This window comes from Aquila chrysaetos, chromosome 21 (genome assembly GCF_900496995.4).
Source record: "Aquila chrysaetos chrysaetos chromosome 21, bAquChr1.4, whole genome shotgun sequence".
Taxonomy (NCBI): Eukaryota; Metazoa; Chordata; class Aves; order Accipitriformes; family Accipitridae; genus Aquila; species Aquila chrysaetos.
Window position 1 is genome coordinate 11,192,820 of NC_044024.1, and position 17,956 is coordinate 11,210,775.

The 17,956-nt window shown below is 57.0% G+C and overlaps 1 protein-coding gene across 11 annotated transcripts in view; it reads left to right on the forward strand.

The window, feature by feature from the left end:
- Window positions 1–17,956, forward strand: part of DLG3 (discs large MAGUK scaffold protein 3) — an 80,742-nt gene that overhangs the window by 36,724 nt on the left and 26,062 nt on the right. For 9 of the 11 annotated variants that reach the window (XR_003920940.1, XM_029997372.1, XM_041118956.1 and 6 more), the window contains 7 exons: window positions 3,039–3,092; window positions 10,717–10,767; window positions 13,870–13,994; window positions 14,488–14,657; window positions 15,038–15,174; window positions 15,492–15,636; window positions 15,788–15,947. Coding sequence is in view for 10 of the 11 variants with exons in the window: in XM_029997372.1 (XP_029853232.1) it covers window positions 3,039–3,092; window positions 10,717–10,767; window positions 13,870–13,994; window positions 14,488–14,657; window positions 15,038–15,174; window positions 15,492–15,636; window positions 15,788–15,947 (842 nt within the window). In the remaining variant the exon portion in view is untranslated. The remainder of the gene's footprint in view (window positions 1–3,038; window positions 3,093–10,716; window positions 10,768–13,869; window positions 13,995–14,487; window positions 14,658–15,037; window positions 15,175–15,491; window positions 15,637–15,787; window positions 15,948–17,956) is intronic. The other 2 variants (XM_029997371.2, XM_029997369.2) reach the window with 1 other exon arrangement.

The window sequence follows — 17,956 nt, forward strand, 5'->3', positions numbered from 1 at the left end:
GCGCCTCTGCCTGATGGAGAGAGTTCAGGACACCTCCAGCTCTGCTGGGCTTTGGTGGTCCTGCTGCCATAGGATGAGCACTGTAGGGCTTGGACCTCTTCTCTTTCCATTTGTAAACCCCTCAAGCACAAACAGAGCTTGGTAAATAACAATAGTGTGATGAAGCGGCTTAGATGGAAGAGATCTGACAGCCTCCATTGAATGTGACCTGAATGCACAGCCCTGTTCCTTCTCCTCCATGCATGCAGCAACCCCCTGCTCCTTAGGGCATAAATTACTTACTGTTCCCTATAGAATTGAGGGCATGGTTAATTCACCAGCACGTTCCTGCTGCCCAGCAAAAAATGATGATGTTCTCTCTTCTCCCTTGGCTAGCAGAGGGCTTGGTACATGTACCTGCCTGACAGAGGGAAGCAGAGGCTTTTCATTTTCAGGCCCTCTGCTTATTTCTGAGTCTTAGGTCTTGTGTGACTCTGCAGTAGAACAGGCAAGGTGCAAATGTTGGAATATTTGCAAGTGGAAGTCGGAGCTAATGTCCAAACACATTTCTTGTAGTAGCTGGAATAGCTGGCCACAGGAGGCAAGGGGGGATTTCCTGGTCTGAATTCCTCCTGACCATGTGTGACTTTGTTTTAAGCAGCCACTCACATTCGGCATCTCTTGGGTCCCATCTGGAGCCTGAGTGGGAAATTGTGCTCCTAGCAGTATTTTGAGATGTAAAAATCACTAGTGTGGAATGGCTGCGAAGGATGCTCAGTGCGCAGTGAGCAGGCTAGACAAAATATGTCCTTAGGCCTCACCACTGTGTGAGCAAGGCAATGTGATGTGTGATTTGTGGGCTATTAGTAATTCAACAAAGAGACTGCAGCGGGGCTCAGTGGAGGACTCAGGCTGGACCTGCAAAAGCCTCTATAACATTATCATACACAGCACTTCTGCCTGGGAGGGATCCAAAGCATCATTTGTGGGGTTGAATTCATGTCATAAATCATGGGGCACGTGATGGGCTACGTTCACTTAGGCTGCCTCTTCTGCATCCTTCCTGGAAACTCATCTAATAACAGCTGGCCTCTGGCACATCAAGGTTCAAACATCCATCGTTTGTTAATTGCTGGCAGTAGAAGTGCTTCTTTTTTGCCTTGAAATGTGGAATCCCTTCCTAGAATTGCACTGGGGACTAATAAAAGCCAGTGCCAGGTTTAATATATGCTATCTCACAAATTATCTGGATTAAATACAAGGACTGTGTACTGCCAGAGAGGGGATATTCCCAGCTTAACATTGCTTCTGGGCTATGGAGATCCCAAGACACTGGACCTGAAAATTGCGATTCTCTTATATGTGGGGGAGGGGTTTGGCAGGAGTGCTTGGAAGTGGTCATATTTGCCTGAGTTAGAGAATTAATTGCCATAAAAACTATGGTTTTGTAACCAATAGTTACAGCTGCAGGAAAGATCTGAAAGCAGCTGAATAAATCAAATTAACTACCTCCTGCTCCATCCATAGGAGAGCAGAACATTTCAGGGCAAGATTTAAACCACAATCCGGTTGACCCCTAACTCTCCCACCTACAAAATGAGGAGAATGGAAAGTCGAGAAATACGATCAACTGAAACAGGCAGTGGTGGGGAGTGCCATGCTGGGTTATGAGAGGAGGTTGGTTTCTGTCGGGGGCATATAAACCCAGAGGAGGGCAATGAGGAGGTAGCCTGCTCCTGTGAAGATATCACAGCCTCACAGAGGCCATTGGGCTGTGCAATCCAACCACCCATGTTACTGGACAGACAGTGGTTCCTGTTAATTGCTGCACCAGCCCACACCTTGACTTGCTTGCTCCTGACCCTGACTGATGTTTCTGATGCCCTAAGGCGGAGCATTCACCTCCCCTTGTAGTTTATGTCTCTTAGCGTTTCCCCGTCTCGCTCTGGCTGTTGTTCTCCACACGAGCCTTGGACGATGATGCAAATCCCGACTCACCCCGACCTTCCAGGTTTTGCACCACTTGCTGCCGCGTGCAGGCGGGGAACGTCGGCCTTGTAATTAATCTGAAATTTCCCACTTTTTGCCGCTTCTCCCTAACGCTCCCGCTCAGAGACAAACGCCTTCCCCGGGTGCCTTGCCCCAGCAGCCGCGCCCGCAGGGGTTGCTCCCGGGGGCAGGGGCTGCGCTGCGCGCTCCGCGGGGCACCGCGCCTTCAGGAGGTTGCGGCGCTGGACAGCTCCGGCGCGGCGGGACCCCGCGGGCGGCGTTCGGGGCCACGGCCGCCCCCGGCCCATCGGCCACCGGCGCTGCAGCTTCCCCCGTGCCCTTCTCCCGGGAGAGCCTCCCTCCCTTTAGGGCCTCGTCCCTGCCTTGTCCTGTCTGCGCTTGCCCTCTGCACGTGTGTCCCTCCTTCCATGTGCAACGAGGTAATGGGCAGAGGGCAGTCCAGGAGGAGGGGCACCCGGAGAGAGGTTTATGGGGGGCCCTGCAAGAGAGGGGGGATGCTTGTGGTGGTGCGGGGGATGAGCTGAGGCTGCCGAGCAGAGGGTTTACCCCAGGGGTAATGAGGATGAGGGATCAAACGCTGCCACTTCCCCTGGGGCATGGTGGCCCCACGCTCAGGAGGGGCAGCAGCAGCTGCTGGAATGTGCCTGAAGGCCTCAGGGCTGGCCTGCTGGCAATATATCCCTCCTTCTATTTCCTAACCCCTCAGTAATGTGAATTGCAAGTAAATTTTGGTGCTGGTGGAATTCTGGCCCGGGGCTGGGAGAGTTTCCAGCCTTCCCTGTCTCCTTCCCAGTAGCTGAGGCCATGGGGTGTTTGGGACACACCAGGCCTGAGGAGGGGACCAATGCCAAGAGCCATGCTGTGGCCTTGCTCCTGTCCCAGGGCTGTTGTGCACCTGGAGGAGGGACAAGAGCAGAGCCCTTCCTGAATTACTCTCTTCTGCCTGGCCCAGAGGGTCTGTGGTGGCGTAGCCAGGGGAGAGACAGTGCACCACTAAGGGCTGGGTTCGTTGCTTAGCTTGGTGACATCCCACTTTTGTCTCCTCACAGGCCAGCCCTGCTCCCATTATCGTGAACACAGACTCGCTGGAACAAGGGCTCTCTGTAAGTCTCCTGGTTTTGTTTTGCTTCCTTTGAACAAGTGGTGCATTTTCCCTGCTCGGCAGTGCAGGAGAGGCTCCTCCAGCCCAAGGAGGCCCTGGTGAGGTGGCAGAGGAGCCTGATTCCTGTGCCATGTCCCCACAGCACATCTCACCCCCAAACCTCACTGGGGCTGGGTGATGCCGAGCAGAGCCAAGGCTAGCAGCAAGTGATGCTGGGGACTCCAGCACAGGAAGGGTACAAGGCAGGAGGCACTCAGAGGGGCACACTGTGGCGTAAGCAGGCATCAGAGGAGCAGGGGGAGCGGGGCTGGCTGCGTTCAGTGTTACCAACACAGCCATTTCCTCAGTGTCCCATGCAGAGTGGCTGTGAGGCTTTGCTGGGGCATCCCTTATCTTCCTGCTCTGCCTCAGCCCCCTTTGGCAGCCCTGGCCCCTCAGGAGGGAGGCAGGGCTCTCCAGGCGCTTGCTGGCATTGCACCTGCTGGTCCTCAGGGCAGCAGGACCCATGAGATGCTGCTCCTTTCCCAGTGAAGGCTGCCAGCAGCTGAGCAGTGCTTGGTAACTGTGAGTGTTTGCAGCCACAGTGCATTTGGCACTCTTGGTGTAGTATAAAGCTAATCCTCCTTGGTTTGTTGCAGAGAGGGTTTGCGCACTGCTGCATCCCTTCCCAGAACATTTGCAAATCATTCCTGCTGGGGGGGATGGAGGGAGCAGGGTGGCCAACGTTGATTTCTGCAGCACTGGCTCCATGCTCGTGGGGTGCTCCCCTTTTTTTCCCCAAAGGGAGCTCAGTTGACAGCTTGCCAGGGCTGGGTGCTTTGCACCTGGTTTTCTTCTGATGCAGCAAATTTCAGCTGCCTTCCACACTAATGAAGTGGCACCAGGACTCAGAGCTGGGGTTGGTTTGTCTTTGGAGTCGTGGTGGAGGGCTGCAGGTGACTTCTGGTGGTTGAACCTTCCTTAGATCTCAGCCCACGGCCTGTAGTGGGGTCAGTGTCCATCAGAGCTGTGCTGGGCTGGTTGGGCAGAGCTATGAAAAGGAAGGGAAGACCAGCTGAGACCTCTGCCACCCTGGCTGTATGGTTTAATGATGCCTTGGGTGCTGAACCAAAGTCACCTGGCACTGGGGAGGAAGGCGGTGGTGCCTCTCTGTGTGGTGGTCCTGGGTCCAGCAGCCTTGTATGAACGTGGCAGAAGACAGTTGCTGTCCCCAAAGGTTTCCTTCTCCAAACGCATGGCATGGCAGGGTGTTTGTGGGGTTGGAGGCTTCTCGCAGTGTGCTGGGCACCGCAGCTGCAAGGCAGTGCCATGTTGCAGCCTGCTCTCTGCACTCACCCGCCTGGTGCCGTTCTACAGGGAACTGGAAAAAGGGCGATGTCTCCTGGAAGGGAAGGACACACCGCAAGGTTGGACTGAGGCAAGTGAGGGGTGTGCTGTGGGCAGGGCAGGGAGGTATTCCTGGATAGAAAGTCTGCTTTCACGTCTGTTTTGTACCCTCCCTCCCTTGGAGGAACATTGCCTGCTCACCATTGCAGCCACCAGCTCCACATCCTTTGCCAGGCTCCAGCCGTGCCTGTCCCTCCTCCCTGCCTGTGTGCCCAAGGGCAGTGAGAGGTGAGCCCAAGGGCCAAGGACAAGCTCTTTCACCCCAGGCAGGCTCCCAAGCCCTGCAGAAGCCAGCAGCAGGGAGCCCGCCCATGGGGCCAGCGGCCGCCTCCTCCCATTACAGTGCATGACACTTTCCTGCCCTCCTGGCTGCCTCCCCCTACCCCATCTCATTAACTCCATATCCCTCCCACCCCCTTTCCTTCCACCTCGTTAGCTCCACATCCCCATCTGCCCCTTCTCCCTGTGCCTTGGCCGCAGCTCCTTCTTGCTGTGCTGGGTGGGAGATCCCTTCCTGCAGCCCCTGGGGTGGGTTTGGCTGGGTTTTGGGGGGTGCTTTGCACCCCTGGCAGGCACCAGCATCACCCTGGGGATGGCAGTCACCTAACCTATCTATCCAACCAACCCCAGCAGCACATGCCGGGGGGGAACTGCCCTGTGGCGGTCCAAAGGAAGGCGCAGGTTGTGGCTGTTGTCTGCTGGGCGGAGCAGGGACCACCAGCCCCATGCCCAGGCATGTGCCACCAGCGGGGTGCCCGGAGGGGCCCGTGCCCAGGGCAGGGGAGACACCTGACTTTGGTTCCTCTCAGCTTCCAGCCTGGAAACCCTCTTGCCTTCTACTTCATATCATACCAGCACAGAAACGAGCCCTGCTCCGTCCTTTCCTTCTCAGGGGTGCCGGGCTCCTCAGGCTCCAGGGAAAACACCCCAAAACCTCCCGTTTGGCCGTTTCCCAGGTCAGCAAAGGAGCCACACCAGGGCTTGCTGCAGAAGAGCACACCAAAATGGCAAATCTGGAAGCATGTCTTTTTACAAACCTGAAAGCTGAAGCCTGTTGGTACAGTATGTATTTGGAAGGGTTAAAGTCACATCTTCCAGTCTTTAATTACTTAACTATTCAATGCTTTCCTTAATGATAAACAGATGGATGTAGTCTAGTTCCTTCCTGTTCTAGCTCCATTGATTGCATTGGACTAGCTGCTGGGCTGAATTTGGCCCCGGCTGTTTATCAAGAAGTCTGCTCCACATTTCAATCTCTCTGTCCACCCACCTCCATCCCCAAGAGCATGTGGCACCAGCAGCACTGTAAAGTACGAGCTGCAGCACTGGGTCCCACTCACCACCGGGGCCGGGGCTCAGCTCTGCTGCCTGCAGCTTGTGCAGAGCCCAGCACCCCCAGGGTGTAAAACCCGAAATAAATTCTTATAGAATTCCTGCTGTAGTAAAAGCATCCCTTGAAAGGTAAGGACAGGAGCCAGGGGGGATCACCCATGCCAGCTCCAGGTTGTTGTTAACAGTTTCACCCCTTGGTGTATTTTGCCCAGCAGGTCCATAGCAGGGAGATGGAGCATCCAAAGCACAGTTCCCATGGCAGATGGGGTCTCTGCGTTTCAGAGCTGCGTCTCTGAAGCTGAAACAACTTCTTGCTGTCCAGGGCGCATGGCGACTGCTGCCAGGCGGTCACAAAGTGAGCAGGGTAGGTCACTCCAAAGTCCTTGAGGAGTTGAAGGTTTCATAGCCTGGGTCCTTGGAGCCTTCCTTTGGTGCCCCACTGCCTGGCAGTAAGGTGCCACCACCTTCTCAGCCTCTAGAAGCCAGGTCTGAGGAAGCTAAGTGCTTCCCAGGCCTGATCCTGGTCGTTGAGCACCATGGGAGCCCCGGGCTCTGCCACCGGTGAGCACAGAGGCAACCTCCTTGTGCAGCGCTGACTCTGCTGCCAGGGTCCCCAGCCATGGTCACTGGTGGCATGCAGCAGAGACGGCCACCATGGTCCAGTGCCTTTGAGCAGGGCAAAACTTGCTTTTAAGCCTGAAAAAAAACAGAAAAAATCAAAACTAAACTGCCACCCTCACACTTTGGTCCCAAGCGCTGGTGGTGGCATGTCCCACTGCCAGTTCGCACAGACGGCGTGGCTGCGGAGCCCTCCCAGCTGTGTGCTGGGGCTGTCAGGCTTCAAACCCCTTCCCTCTGCCCAAGCTCAGCAGACTCATCCCTATGGCCCTCTGGCAAAAGGCTGGCCAGAAATATGGCATTTATTTACTCTGAGCACAGGGCCAACACCGTGGGCAACTCATGCAAGGGGGTTGAGGCCAGGGGTTAGCTGGAAGTGAGTTGGTAGGTCTTGGTGCTGCGTCAAGGCAGCGTGGATGCAGGGAGGTGAAGGGAGGGAGCTCTTGACCTATTTTCTCTGGGCCCCCTGCCATGTGCAGGCAGAGAGAGCTCTCCCTTGCCAGCACTACCCGTGCCTGTGCCAGCAGGGGAGGTGCCCATCACACCCGCTGCCCCAGCACGGGGCTGCTCTCCTTTCCCCTTGCTGGGGCAGGTGTGGGGCATCGCCAGGCGCCCTCCTCCCTCAGGTCCGGCTTGCACCGCCGAGGGCTGACCCTCCAGCCTTCACTCTCTTCATTAAGTCGGTACACGGCTGCTCCACCACCAAGTCACAGTGCCTGTCCCCATCGTGTCCTAACCACAAGATATGTCCTAGATCCTCCTCCAAAAGTGGCTGCAGCCAGTATTATCCTTCCTGTAGGTTAGCTCCTCTTGCAGTCTGGTGGGCTATTTGGGTTGAGTTTGAGGAACCCCATCTTAGTCTCCTAAATTGCCCCCCTTTTTTTATTTAAAAAAATTCAAAAAAACCCAAATCCTGACTCTCTAGCAAATTGCAAAGTGCGTTCCACGTGCGCTGGTGCGGTGTTGGCCGGCAGAGCCGGCAGACAGCTTGCAGTAGCTCTGGAAGGTGTGTGCTCTTCTGTTTATCAAATGAGTGTTAACTCTGCAGCCTTCTGTTGATGATTTAAATGTCATCATCGCTAACTATTTCCTTGCTGCTCAAAACACGAAAGGGAAGTGAAGGCCAGTGAAGGGGGCCTCTTCCTGAGCTCTCAGGTGAGCTTATTGTGTGGGAAGGGCTTGGAAAAGAAATACCGTTACTCTTTTCCATGAGAAATCAGACAGTGCTTAGGATCGGGATAAGCTGGGAACAGCTAATTAACGCCCGACACCCCCATCGGCTCTGCAGGCATTACATGGAGAGGCAGGAGCAGGTTGGGGTGTGCTCTCCTTGCCCAGGTGCGGTGGAGCAAGGCATCCCCCCACCAAGCCCGTAGCACTGAAGTGGTCCCAAACAGGAGCTGAGGAGGAGCACAGGGCACTGGTGAAGGAGAGTGGGAACAGCCTGCAGCAAAGCCAGGTCACAGCAGCTCCGGTGGGTGCCACAGGGAGGTTTTGCCATCAGTGAGTGACTGGTATTCAATTTTCTGACGCTGGAACGTTTGCTTTGTTGGCTTGTTCCCTTGGTTACGTGGTATATATTAAGTTCTCCATTTGGCTTCCTTATGCAATTAACTGGCATTCTGTTGCATGGATTTTGGAAACATAATCGGAGCTAAAACTTCATGGTCAGGCCTGGCTGACCCCAGCGTGCACGGCTGGAGCAGGCTGCTCCCAGCACACACCACGCTGGCCGAGCACCAACACCGCTTGCTTTCAGGGAGCAATGCAAAACACCACTCAGCATTGGCAGCCCTGAGATTTGCGGAGCGGGGATACCCCAAACTCACCTGCCTAGCAGCAGGGTGCCTGATGGGGTTGCATGCCGGGGTGTCTCTGTGCCCCGGGTGCTTGCCAGCAGCAGCCGCTTGCTTGGTGGGGCTCGCACACTGCTGGCTCTCTCCGCGGCTCACAGATTGTCAAAGTTTTCTGCACATCCCCATCCTGTAGGTATGTATGTGCTGTTCCTCTGCGGCCGTGGGTGTGCATATGGCTGGCTGTGTGGCAACTGTGTTGAATGCCAAAGCAGAGAGGACAATGTGTGTAGTAGCGAAGGGTGCCAGGAATCCAAGTTGCTGGAAAGCCGGGGAGAGGCGACGCTGCGCCCCACGCACCAGGCTACCAACTGCGGAGACGAGATGAGCCTGGAGGCTGCGGCGAGGGAGGCTGTGAGGGCGGCACGGGCCAGTAAGCCGGCTCCCCTCAGGATTAGTCAGTATGGTAGGACGCGAAGAGGGAAGGGCAATCCGTAGCAGAGGGGGAGCCTGTGGTGAGGGAAGCAATGCCCCCCCTGCCTGTGGGAGCATGGCCCAGGGCAGTGCTGTGGCAGGAGGTGGCATCAGCCACATGTCCCTGTCCCGACAAGGCTGTCGAGGATCCTGCTGTGGGTTAATCCCACCACTCCTGGTGCTTTTCTGCAGAGGGGTCCTGTTCAAGAGCTGACCAAAGCCTTTCCCAATGTGCTGGGAGGATCAGAGCATCCTAATATTAGAGCATCTGGATATCTCAACCCCAAAATGTGCCCTGAAATCTTCCCACGGTTGAGAGGCACCAGGCACGGAGCACATCTGAGGAGGGACAACCCTCTCAGCCTGCGTTCCCTGGGGGCTTCATCCTGTCTCTCCACTCCGGACTCTCCCCAACCTCATCCTTCTTGAAGCACGGTACCCACAACAGGGTGCGGGATTGCTTTGGCCTCACCAGGGCTGAACCAGGCAGGGGGTAAGGGTGTGAGTGTCACAGGTGGCACAGCCCTATCCTAGATCCTGGCATGCAGAACTGCTCTTCCACCTGGGCACGTGATTATTCCCACTTAGAAAAACTCCTGTTTCCTCTTCCTACCTATAAATAGGGCCTTACAGCTATCTCATTGAGTTTCCTTCCATGGTGTCAGATGATGGCTTTAGCATAAATGATGTTTGCTGTCCTCTACATCTAACAACCCAGCACTGTGGGGTTTTGGAGGACGGCTGGGCTGTGCCTCCACAGGAGCGGATAGCAGGGAGCTGGGCAAGCAGGACACAACCGGCATGCTGGTGCCAGAGAAGGGGACCTGTGTCCAAACAAAGCCACAGCAGCTCCGGTTTGGGTTACAGAGTGTGTACAGAAAGTGGCTCCATACAATCCACAAGCCACCAATTAATGGTGGATGTAAAATCCACATGAGGAACCCTGCATGTTGTCCAGGGGCCGCAGGCAGAGGCAGGGCTGCATGATGGGAGAGGCATTTGCCTGCTGAGCCCCGCCACCCTGGTCCCGCCACCTCTGCCATGCCGTGCAGACCTTGCTGCATCCTGTCCCTTGCTTCCCAGAGTGACTCAAATTGTAGGTTGAGTCCAGTCCTCTCCAAAACTGTTGCTGTTGAGTGTAACAGCTCTGGATGTTCCAATATCCAATTGCTTTGCAAATCTTGCTAAATTTTAGACCTTGGCAGCTGTTTATGGCCTGATACTGATGACCTGGAGTGAAACTGCTGCCTTATTTTCCTGTGCCTTGTTGCTTATGGGGAAAATGGAAGTTTTTGACCTGTACATTTACCTTTTCTTATTTTTGAGCCTACAGTTGCAGCCCTTTTGTTTCAAGCTATTATGTTTCCCAGAGCCCTGTTTTGACACTCTGGGTATGGGAGATTTTTAAGCATGGGGATCAGTATGGTTTACAGCATTGAGACAGGCTACACCATTTTTTTATATAAGGGCATCACAATGTTTTCCCCTCTTACTGTGGCTCACACTCGCACGTCATTTCCTATGCACCCAACTAATTTGTTAGAATAAATTATTCTGAATTCCCTGTTAACACAGTCATGCTACTAAAAGATTTAAAAGATATAAGCTGCTAAAGGTGTTTATTATGTTACTATGTACAGACATTTTTTTTCCTTTAAATGGACCGACCCCTTCCTGCAGCAGTGAATTCCCAAGGTTAATTACATGCTGTGTAACAAAAGCATTATTTCTTTTTGTGCCTTTGGTTGTGTTCCTTTTCATGGCTGAAGAAATGAGCCAGGAGAATAAAGGCTTTGCGCTGAAGTGCATTAAAGTCAGTGGGCTTTGGCTCATGCCCAGAAAGAAAAGCAAAGCAGTGCACAGTTTAATTTCAGGGCAGGCTTGAGTGATTGCGTTTAAGTTTTTTTCAGCAGTGATGGTGCAGCTTTTAGGTTGGATTCTCAATATTTAGCTATCAGAGGGGAAAAGCAAATCCCCCCGGGACTGGCACAGAGCCATAACGTGCTGTCTCCCTCTCCCCAGGTGAACGGCAGTGATGGGATGTTCAAATACGAGGAGATCGTCTTGGAAAGGGTAAGTGCTCTTTACTCACCCGCCAGCAGCCTTTGCTGCTTCTTCCCACTCGCCCTCCCACCGGTGCAGCTGGCACCCCCCCGCATCCCCACGCCAGCTGATGGGAGAGGTTGGTCTCTGCTCACCGCTCTCTCCAGAGGCTTCTGGGGGTGTCGCACTTGCCTTCCCTGCATGGCCCCCACAGCACCGGGAAAGGTGGGCTTTCTGCCCCCCCAACCCCACAGACCCCTCCAGAAGGGAGGGAGGAGGGGCTTCTCCCTCACCTCCCTCACTCACACCCTCGCCCCCACAAACCCACCAGCACGGAGCCGGGGGGAAGCTCTTTGTCACTGCCTTTGCTGGAAAATGGAGGTGCAGGGAGCTCTGCTCATGCAGGCACGTAGGCAGGTGCACACCACAGCCGGGCATGGGGGACCGATGCGTCTCCGCCACCAGACTCCCCATCACTCCCAGGTACACAGCCTGGAGATGCTAAGCAGCAAGGACAGTTTTCTGGTAAACCGGACAGCAATGGGGGGAGTTGCTGCTCGAGCCTTTTCTTGTCTGTTGGCAACACAGAGCTGATGGTGTGCACCACACTGGCCATGGCTAAAATTAGCTCCCCCTGTGGATGAGGCTTATCCAGGGGTGAGCCAGTACCACACAGGGCAGGGAGGGCTTTCCTCTGGTGCCAAGGGAGTGGCAGGGATGGAGGGATGGCGAAGGAGTGGGAGAAGCTGGCCCAAGATTTACCCCAAGAGGTGGGCACAGCCTTGCCGAGTGGGGATGGCCGGAGCAGGAGGCTGGCCGCAGCATTCCGTGGCACACCTTGCCTCCTCCTCGCTGATGTGCCAGGTTGCTCGGCCTCGCCACGTGGCCAGCATCACAGGGGAAGACGCATCACTCATTTTTCTGTTCCTTTCTGCCTTTAGTCATCTCCCTCCTCCCCTTGGCTCTGCATCATGGAGGTGGGTGGACGGAAGGTTATCTGGGGCTGCCGCCTCACCCACCGCTTCCCCAGCGTGGCTGACGAAACCAGCCCAGGAGATGCTTCCTTTTTGGGCTGAGCGCTTCTCACTCCAGGCCCAATTTAGAGGCAAAAGCCTTGTTTTCAGGGATTCTTCAGAGCATCCTCTGTCCTTGGCCCACAGCAGGAGTTGGGGGGAGCTGGCAGGGTTGCATGGAGAGGCAGCACTCGTTGCTGCCCCCATTTCAAAGCCTCAGGCAGCTATTCCCTCTCCAGCAGTGAGAAACTGTGAGGGAATTTCAGTGCTTAGCAGCCAGAGCCAGCACGGGCCATACCCATGTCCTTCCCCTTCACCTGGTCCCCAGTGGGATCCAACAGCCGCGTCTTACTGCAGGAGAAGCACCCTGGTGCCTGCAGGTGAGGCTGTCTCCTTGCTGGGGTGTTTGGCTCCCAGAGATGACCTCAGTGTACCCCAGAATTGCTGGTCTGTCACTGTTATTAATCCTCGTTGTAAAGACAAGGGCAAATGCAGCAGTGTTTTGGGGGCAGTAATTGAGGAAACACTGTCTGCAGAGGGACGTGGCTTTGGGTTTACCCACCATACATATGTCCACAGCAGGAGCTGCCCCTGTGTCTATATCAACCCTGATGCCAGCTAAGAAATCCCTTGAACTCCATTTCAAGGTTTATCAAAATAAAATTAAAGACCTCCTGGATCATTTCCAGGTTTTGTAGCTAGCATCAGAGCACACCCTTCCAGACAGGCACAATGAATGTCTGGAGACCATTTTGCACAGTGTCACCTGCTTTGCTGGGGCCTGGCTGGGTCTCTGGTGACAGTAAGCAGCTTGTTTGAGCTGGGCATGGGGTACACCAGAATCCAGCTTAGAGAAAGGAGAGTTGCCTCAGACCTTCACCATTGAGTGCCTCCTTGTCACGTGCCAGCCAAATCCCAGCCAGCAGGAGAGCATCTGGGAGCGTTGCGTAGTGAGAGGCATTGGTGGCTCCCAGAGATACCATGTGCTGTGTCATGAATGGCATAAAGTCAGAGCAGAGACCTCTGCGTTGCTGCAAGAGCTGATGCTGATCCCAAACTGCTGGGGAGAAGCGCGAGCCCCAGCTGGCTGCTGGTGCTAGATGGTCCCAGGGAGCCTGACCTCTGGTGTGGCCCTCCTGGCCACAGGTCCCCCAGAAGGGCAGAGCTCCCCATCACCTAACGCTGAGCACTGGGGCCGTGGGCAGCCACGAGAGCGCTTGGCCCGAGCCTGTTTGTGTACGAAAGAGGCGGGCACAATAGGATGTGACTAAGTGTCAGCTCTTCCGCATGAGAAAACAAGGCAAGGAGCCATCTGATTTTCAAGGCAGAGCAGAAAAAACAGGAATTGTCCACTTGCATCAAGCACAGAGCTGGAAGCAGCACCTGTGAGTGTGCCACTAATGGGGATCCTGCAAGCGGGAGAGGCGGTGCGGGGCCATGGATGCTCATCCTGGGATGCTGCCGAGATGGAGCTGGAGATGTGGCACAGCCCCTGCATTTCCCCCGGGCAGACTTCAGCAGAATGAAGCTCAAGTGATGCTCAAAGCATGTCTGGGAGGAAGAGGAGGCAGAACTGGATACCCTGCTCCATTATGACAGTCCCCTCCACCCAATCCTGCAAATTTTGGCATCAGCACTGCTGGTCCCTGGCTTGGCTCCTTGCCGGGGCTGCATCCCAGGGGGCAGGGGTGGGATGCTGGTGACTGGCACAAGCCCGGCTGTTCTGTGCGGGCTGCAGCATCAGTGTCTCCTCCTGGGGAGCAGCCAGCAAGGGGAGGTTTTCTCCACCAAGGACCACCCCCTATTCCCCCAGCTTGCCGCCTGCCTCAGAGTCTCTCGGTGCAGACGCGGCGGCGAGGGAGGTCCTCAGCGGCTCCCACTCTCCCGCTCCATCTGTTCGGTGCTCTGCGCTGCTGCACCGAGCGCCTCGGCTGATGAGCGCCGGCCTCCTCTCTGGCCACGCATCCCTCTACCCCCTGAGCCAGACACCCTGGGGTGCAACAGATGCCGTAAGGGCTCCCACGCCCCAGGCAGCTGCGGCTAGAGGGGGACTGCTTCGGGAGGTCCAGCAGCAAGTGGTTGCCCATGGGGGAAAGACGCGGTGTTTGATTTTCTGCAGGGTAACTCCGGCCTTGGCTTCAGTATAGCAGGAGGAATCGACAACCCCCACATTCCAGATGACCCAGGTATCTTCATCACCAAAATCATCCCCGGGGGAGCAGCAGCCATGGATGGCCGTCTGGGGTGAGTACAGGGCCAGGGAAGCAGCCCCATCAGGGTGTTACCCAGAATCTCCCCAGGGTCCCTCTAGGCAGCTCCTGCTCCCCTACCCTGCCATGGTCCCTGGCCCTCCCCGGTCCCTTCCCCCCAGCCGGGTCCCCTCAGTGCAGGGATGCCCACAGTCCCCAGCCACCAGCCTCCTGTCTGCAGCCACCCCTCCTCCCTTCCCTATGCCAGGCTCCAGCTCCCATGCTTCCCCCCGCAGCCTGGGGCAGGATCCAGCCTTTCCCCTCATCTCCCATTTCCACCAGGGTCACACCGTGGGGACCAGCCCCACTGCCTCTCTCTTCAGAAGGGACCCTGCTCTCTCCCTAGCAGGGCAGGATCTGGCCAGCTTGAGCAGCTTTCCTTCACACAAGGGTCCGCGTGGCCAGAGGAGGGTGGCAGAGGTGTCCAGAGGAGGGTGGCACAAGCTGGTGATTCCCGAGGGGAGCTCAGGGCCACCCTGTGCCCACAGGGTGAATGACTGTGTGCTGCGAGTGAACGACGTGGACGTCTCCGAGGTGGTGCACAGCAAAGCTGTGGAGGCCCTGAAGGAAGCGGGCCCCGTGGTGCGGCTCGTGGTGCGCCGCCGGCAGCCCCCGCCAGAGACCATCATGGAGGTCAACCTGATGAAGGGCCCCAAAGGTGAACTCTTCACTCTGATTGCAGGACCGGGGTGCCCCGCTGCCCCACGGGATGGTGTGGGGTGACCCCTCAGTGTGGGATGCCACAGGGTGCATGGCAGCATCACGGGGATGTGAGATGCAAGGTGGCACTGCCACGGTGCAGGATGCCGCAAAGTGGCCCAGCAGCATGGGAGGCTATGGGGCACAGGGTGTCGGAGAGCCCCACGGTGCAGTGCGCGGTGCCTGGGCTGTCCCTGCACAGCAGTGGGGTGGCCCATTGCCTGCCAGGTTTGGGGCAGGGTGGGAAGCCCAGTGAGGCAGAGGGACTTTGTTGCCAGCCTGGGGCTCCATCCATCTGTCTATCCCTCACCCCTCACCTGTCCTCTCACTCCCCCTCAGGCCTGGGGTTCAGCATCGCAGGGGGCATCGGGAACCAGCACATCCCCGGGGACAACAGCATCTACATCACCAAGATCATCGAGGGAGGCGCTGCCCAGAAGGACGGGCGCCTGCAGATCGGGGACCGGCTGCTCGCGGTAAGCCCCATGCCTGCAGCTGGCCGTGAGGTGAAGCTGAGCAGGCTCCACCATGCTGCGGTGCCGATCCTGAACCCCAGCACCCTCCTGCTGGCAGCCCCATGCCCCTTCCCTGGGGTCCCCTCTGGGACAGTGCTGTGGCAGGGACAGGCGCAGCAACGGCTGCAGGCGGGAGGGCCAAACGCATGGAGATGGGACCCTGTCTCCAGAGCTTCTGCAGCACCTGCCCTGCGGGAAACTGCTCCGCTCCTGCAGGGCTGCATTGGTCTCTGCCCTCCTGCCTGCAGCCATGTTACCCAGCCCCTTCCCTCCGGCAGGTGAATAACACGAACCTGCAGGACGTGCGGCACGAGGAGGCAGTGGCAGCCCTGAAGAACACCTCTGACATGGTGTACCTGAAAGTGGCCAAGCCCGGCAACATCCACCTCAACGACATGTACGCGCCCCCCGACTACGCCAGCAGTACGTACGCTGCCGGCCACTGGCGCAGCAGCCCGCACAGCAGGGCTGGGGGGGGACGGAGCGTGCTGGGGCGGCCGGCATTGCTGGGCTGGTCTCCACGTCCGTGTTGCAGATGGATTTCTGCTCCTGATGCCCTTCTCCTCTCCTGCAGCCTTCTCAGCCTTGGCTGACAACCACATAAGCCATAACTCCAGTCTGGGCTACCTGGGCAGTGTTGAGAGCAAGCCTTCCTACCCCGTCCCTCCCCAGGTGACTCCATCGCGGTACTCGCCCATCCCTCGGCACATGCTCGGGGACGAGGACTTCACCAGGTGAGTACCAGGCATGAACATCCTTAATCCCTGCTCCTTCATCTTCCCTCTCTTTCCGTCCCTGGCTGCTTGACCTCATCCCCGCTGCCAGTGCAGAGCCTCGGCCGAAAGCCCGTTTGTGGGTGCATGGTGCAAAGCCTGGGGCCCCCACAGTGAGCTCCCAGCTCACCCCCACCTGAGACCAGCCCTGCTGTGTCGCTCCCTGGCTCGCTGCATCCCCCCCTTCCCTGTTCTCCCTCCTGCTCCTCCCTGAGCCTTGCTTCATTCTCTTACCTGTTTTACAATACCTGGAATACAAGGTGTTCCCTGCCCTTACGGTGCCATCTGGTGCCAGCACTGCCACAGGCTCCCAGGCTGTGAGCTAGCTGTCCCGAGCAGAGCTGTGCTGGGAGTGAGGCGGGGGGGGGGTACAAGTGGGGCTTCTCCTCCCACACTCCCCAAGCCTGGCATCACAAACCACCTGCACACAGGTGTCATTTCAGCAGCTGCCAGCCCTGGGCTTGACAGCCTCCTGCATGGCCCCCTTTTCCCCACTAGCATCATTTATGCTGCATGAGCAGGTTTCTTTCCTGAACACAGGAAATAAAGAGGAGCACAAATGAGATGCTCTGAGCCTGAACGCGGTGTAAAACTTCTCCAAAGCCTCATGCTGAGGATGGGAGAGCGAAACCTGGTTGGTCCTGCTCTGCTTGCCTGAGCTCACAGCTTTCCCTCTGCTTGCAAAGCCTCAGGGCCAGTGCTGAGCCTGCTCTGGGTTTAGTATCCGCAGGGCCAGGGCTGTAGGGCTCAGGCTGTATTCTTAGGACTGACACTCGGGTTAGGCTTAGCGCTGGCTCTGTGGTTAGGAGGAAGGTCACAGGCTCGTTTCGGGGTTGCGTTTGCAGTGGAAGATGCCATAGCCTTGGCTGGAATTGTCCCGTTCTGCAGGGTGCTGGCAGATGCCAGAGCGGGAGACCCTGACTTGCCATCCGGCGTCAGGTCCGCTGTCCTCCTGGAGAGTGGCTGCACTCACCTTCGTCACGGGGTTTTCTTGCTTCTTGGTGCTTGGCCGCAGCCAGGTGCCTCAGCACACCATGACCTGTGCAGCACTGGCCTCTGCCCGAGCCAGGTGTAGCAACTCCTGTGCTGTCAGGGCACTGGGAGATAATGCCACACGCAGGAGTAGTGCTTTCTGCCATTACATTGCACCACAGAAGGGACTGAGTCCCAGCGCTCGGAAAACGCACCATCTGCCTCTCACCGGGGACTTCGGTCCCACCACGGTGTCCTTTCCTACACGCACCAACGTCCTTATTTGCGGGCCAGAGAGTAGAGAGAGCAACCCAGCCCGGGCTGGACACAGCCCAGTGACAATGGCACGGCGATGGCTCGGCAGTGGCTCAGCGGTGACTTGGCAGTGGCCCTGGTGCAGCACGTGCTGGTGGCCGCTAGAGGATGGTGCTGCCTTGCGGAGGGCCCCGCTGCAGGCAGGCTGGCCCCTCTCAGCCACAGCTCCCTGCTCCCCACCAGATTCGCAGTCTGCGGTGGGCTCAGCACCTCCCTCATCCATCCCAGGGCAGCACTGAAAACCTCATGTGCATCACCGACCCCCCCAGGACAGCTTCATCGCTGTGGATCTTTTGGCTTGTGCATCACCAAGACTGTGTACTAGGACCGGTGTGGTCCAAATGCATCTTACTGGTGTGGGAAAGGCAGCGACTCCCCTGAAAAAGCAGCTGTCTCCCAGGAGGCTGCTGCCAGCCGTTCCCCAGGAGAAGCAGAGGTCCTGGCCTGGATCCAGTATCATGCCACTTCCCCTTCTGTGGGCACAAGTGCTGCTGCAGATGTGGACGTGGCTCCAGTGACCCTCATGTCCCGCAGCACCTAGGGCTGGGGACCAGAGCATCTTGTTTTCCAATGAGCTCCACCACTGCAACGCAGACCCGGCACAGCCCCACAGGATCCCTGCAGTCGCTCTGTGCCGAGATCCTGGTGTTAACCCTGCAACGTCCAGCGTGGGATCTGCCTTC